This window comes from Orycteropus afer, unplaced genomic scaffold, assembly GCF_000298275.1.
Source record: "Orycteropus afer afer isolate SDZICR_OR568_19922 unplaced genomic scaffold, OryAfe1.0 scaffold01073, whole genome shotgun sequence".
NCBI lineage: Eukaryota > Metazoa > Chordata > Mammalia > Tubulidentata > Orycteropodidae > Orycteropus > Orycteropus afer.
The window spans coordinates 96,583-100,872 of record NW_006922660.1 but is presented as its reverse complement, the minus strand read 5'-3'; the positions used below and the strand labels follow the sequence as shown (position 1 = coordinate 100,872).

At 43.5% G+C, this 4,290-nt stretch overlaps 1 protein-coding gene across 1 annotated transcript in view; it reads left to right on the top strand.

The window, feature by feature from the left end:
- Positions 1 to 4,290, top strand: part of CTPS2 (CTP synthase 2) — a 127,165-nt gene that overhangs the window by 85,430 nt on the left and 37,445 nt on the right. The window contains exons 13-14 of the mRNA XM_007958668.2: positions 2,538 to 2,593; positions 3,904 to 4,000. Of these exons, the coding sequence (XP_007956859.1) occupies positions 2,538 to 2,593; positions 3,904 to 4,000 (153 nt within the window). The remainder of the gene's footprint in view (positions 1 to 2,537; positions 2,594 to 3,903; positions 4,001 to 4,290) is intronic.

The window sequence follows — 4,290 nt, the reverse complement described above, 5'->3', positions numbered from 1 at the left end:
GTAGCAAAGACCAGGCTTACTGGTCTGACATAGATTGGTGGAACCTCTGAGCCTATGACTCTTAGACACTCTTCAGGCTTAGAACTGGCCCCATGGCCCACCTTTCAACCAAACAATAGATAGCCCTATGGGGTGAACAATAACACCAGGGAGGTACACATTACTTAGAACAGTCACCCGTACAACATCAATAGGACAGTATTTGCTGCAGGATAAAGCTCAGAAGGCAGGAAGGGATGGGAAAGGAGGATGAATGGAAACAGTAAACACAGGAAGGAAGTGGGAAGAGTCCTGTTACCTTGTAGGGACTGCATTCAACATCACAAAAGAAAGTGTGTATGAACAGTTGAATGGAAAGCCATTCTTCTTTGTAAGCTTTCACTAAAATCTCAATAAAAACTTAAAAATTAAAAATGGGGGAGGGAAAATTATTTATTGAGCACCTGCTCTCAAGCTGGGCACTGGTCTTAGAATGGAAAGAACACGTCCCTATCTTGCCTATGATCCTGTGGAGCTTCTGTCCTAACTTCCATTCCTTCTGTTGGGATTTCATTGTCTAGGGATAACAATAGCAATCACTTACATGGTTTACTTACTGTTCTAAGTGCTTTACCTATTCTGATATATTTAATCCTCACAACAACTTTAAGAAGTAGGTACCATCACCATCCCCATTTGACAGATATAGAAACTGAGACACAGAGAGGTTATGAAATTTGCCCAAAGCTACACATCTATTAAATGATGTAGTAGAATTTAATGCCAGGCAACCTGCCTCCAGAGTCCACGTGGGTAACCATTACACCACCCTCCTCCTTGTCACCTTTGATGTGTCTCAGCAAACAGAGTTTGTCTTAAGCCAGGCCACCATCATTGGCCATGCAGCTTCAAAGTTCACACGTCCTGCAAGTCCTGATAACACAAAGATGTAATTCCTTATATCCTCATTTTGATATTTTTGTCGTTTTCCTCCTCATCTTTGTTGATGTCAGTGGGATCTGTTATTGGATTTGCTAAGTCATTGGTAATAATGAAGGAAACGGGAGAAATGTTTGATTACAGGAGAAAAGGCCTCTGGTCACAAAGGGGAGGCACAAAGGGACTCCTCTCAAACTTAGGTCCTGATCTTTCAACTACTTTTTTTCTGTAACTTCCTGATGATGTTTATTTCTTCCACCTGGATATTATTGTGCTACAAGAGTTCTGGTGACTCAACTGTAAAGCACTTGGCTGCTAACCCAAAAGTTGGTGGTTTGAACCCACCCAACTGCTCCGCAGGAGAGAGACCTGCCGATTTGCTCCTGTAAAGACGACAGCCTATGAAACTGTATGGGGCCGTTCTGTTCTGTCACATGGGGTCACTATGAGTCAGAATGGACTCCACAGCAACAGATTTTTGTGCTATTATTTTCCATTTGCCCTTTAAATTTTATGAAGTGCTAGTTGCTTTCCTGCCAACGTTCTGTCTTGAATGACCCCAATGTAGGACCTTCCTGGCCCCCAGCTATTTCAGTTTTCTTTTGAAACCCAACTGTTAAATATTCCTTATCATTAATATCATCTCTTGGAACTCAGTGGGCATGGACAGGATGGAAAATGGAAGTTCAGGCCATGTTGATCGAGCATACAGTGTCATACGATGTTACAACTGATTGGCCTTTTCTTTATCCAAGTCAAAAGGCCAAAGGAAATGAGGCGTTTGGTCTTTCTGGGTTGAAACTTTCCATCCTGCTGCCTCATGATGTCTTTGAGAGCCTCTGCTTCCCATTGCCTGTTGACTCGAGCACCGCTCTGGGTTCTGTTGGAGTTTGGGGATGAGGTTGAGACTGAACACCAATACTGTCAGCGGGTCTCCTTGGCCTTTGGCTGTCGGCCTGGGAGCTGTGTCTTGAGGGCTGGGACTGCAGGAATGGTCGCTTGCCCTCAGACTCTCCCAGACTTCTGCATTTCCATGTGCTCCCGTAGGGCTGTTCACGGGAGGGGCTTATAATGGGTCCCCACTCCTCTCCTTCTGACCCCACAGGCACTGGGCAGCTCACTGGTTGCTGTGCCCATTGCCAAATAGGTCATGCCATAGATGCTGTCCCAGGCTGCCAAACCCTCAGGCACCTGGGCATTTGGAAGTTGTTCTATAGGCAACTCTCTGTCTTGGTTGAGAATGTTGGGTACAGATGGTCACTCATTTGACCATCCTCTCCTCGAAACCAAGAAAATCTAGATTCATTCCAGTTAATTTTTAGGATTCTGGTGGAAGGATAAGGAGCCATGGTGGCTCAGTGGTTAAGTGTTCAGCTGGTAATCAAAAGGTCAACAGTTTGAACCCACTAGCCTCTCCATAGGTGAAAGAGATGGCAGTTTGCTTCTGTAAAGATTACAGCCTTGGAAACCCTATAGGATCTCTGTGAGTAGGAATTGATTCGACAGCAGTGGGTTGGATAGAAGGATGGAGATCAGAGAGGCTTCCCACCCTGCTATGCCATGGATGTGGTTCTAAGGTTGGTTACTCCTACATTAATTTCACTTTGTATCTTTTACAGAGAAGCTTTATGGTGATGTTTCCTTTATAGAAGAAAGACACAGACATCGATATGAGGTAAGGTTCCATGCTGAATTTCCACAGAATATGGAGGCTGAACTGCAAGGAACCCTGTGAGTATGAGGGGGCTACTGTAAAAGGTGTCCAGCACTGGTGGCATCTGTGGTTCTCAAGGAGGTGTGCCAAATCCCCCACAGTCTCCACTTCCAGAAGAGGCAAGTGGGAATGGGAAGACTAATCTTCTTGCCTTTACAAAGAAGTATCTATACACAGGGCACATGGAGTCTCTGTGTTACCCTAAATGTTGTCTCTTAGCTCAGAATAGGGTCAAGAATATTTATCCTTAACCCCTTGCCCTTCGTTTTGCCAGGTTTGGGTAAAGGAAGACTTAAATGTTTGAAAAGGAACCAAATACCCCTTGGGACAGGGACAAGTACCTGGAGGAAGTTACCTACGTATTAGAGCATCATTACAGAGGCGTCACTAGGGTTGCTGTTACCCAGTGCTACCACACCATGGTTACCACTCATGGTGTCACCCATGCACACAATGGATCTCCTTTCATACAGACCGTACAGAATCCTTAGTAATGTTTATTATCAATTTTAATCATAGAATAATATGTGATAAATATAGTTGTAAATTGCTTAAATGTAATATTTCTTGGATTCTATGAATACTAACAACAAAATTATTTTATAAAATCTTTCTACATTGTATATAACATTATTAGTTACAACATTGCTATAACTGAGCAGAAGCCTTTTTTGATTTTTCACCTTCTTTTCATTTAATTATTACTCCCTTCTCAGAAAAGGTATTGATACAGGTTCACAAATACTAATTCCCACAATATTGTAGTTAAAACACCACAAAATTTGACAAAATCAGCAACTATGAAAACATTGGCAGCAATGAAAACAACAGCACATGCTTATAGCACATACAGACAAAACCACGTGATTCCAAGCACCATTGTAATTGGGTAATAATGACAGCTGTGGCCTGAGCTCATTGGAAGGTTCAAAAAGTCAGTCAGCATGGAGTTTTAGACTTGTAGGAATGTTGATACATGTAAGCGGGGCTCACAAAAAGTGTTTTTGTTGTGACAACTAACTACGGGGATATGTTAATAAAAAATAAAAAATATCTGCTCAAACACTGAACAAAAATGTTATAGACAGTCATTTTGGTGTCACTCCCTCTGACAGTGTCACCTGGGGCAGTCCACACCAACCACACCCCCGTAGTGACAACACAGCATCACTGAAATGGAAAACCCACCCAGTTACTGTATGACCTTGGCATACACTGATGTGCCTGTGCTGCCCTGCAGGCCAAAGACATTTCATTTCCTGTTTTTCCAGGTGAACCCGAACCTCATCAACCAGTTTGAGAACAGTGACTTACAGTTTGTAGCTCAGGATGTCGACGGAGAGAGAATGGAAATGATTGAACTGGCAAGTAAGTGGGCACTTTATTTTTGAAAAGCTTTGCAGTGTGCTTACATCTTTTTGTTGACGAGAGACATGTTGTTATGTTGTTAAGTGCCGTCGAGTCGTTTCTGACTCATAGCGACCCCATGCACAGAACGAAACACTGCCCGATCCCACGCCAGCCCCACAATCCCTGCTATACTTGATCCCATCATCGCAGCCACCATATCAATCCATCTCGTTGAAGGCCTCCCCCTCTTTCGTCGACCCTCCACCCTACCAAGCATGACATCCTTCTCCAGGGAATGGTCCCTTCTT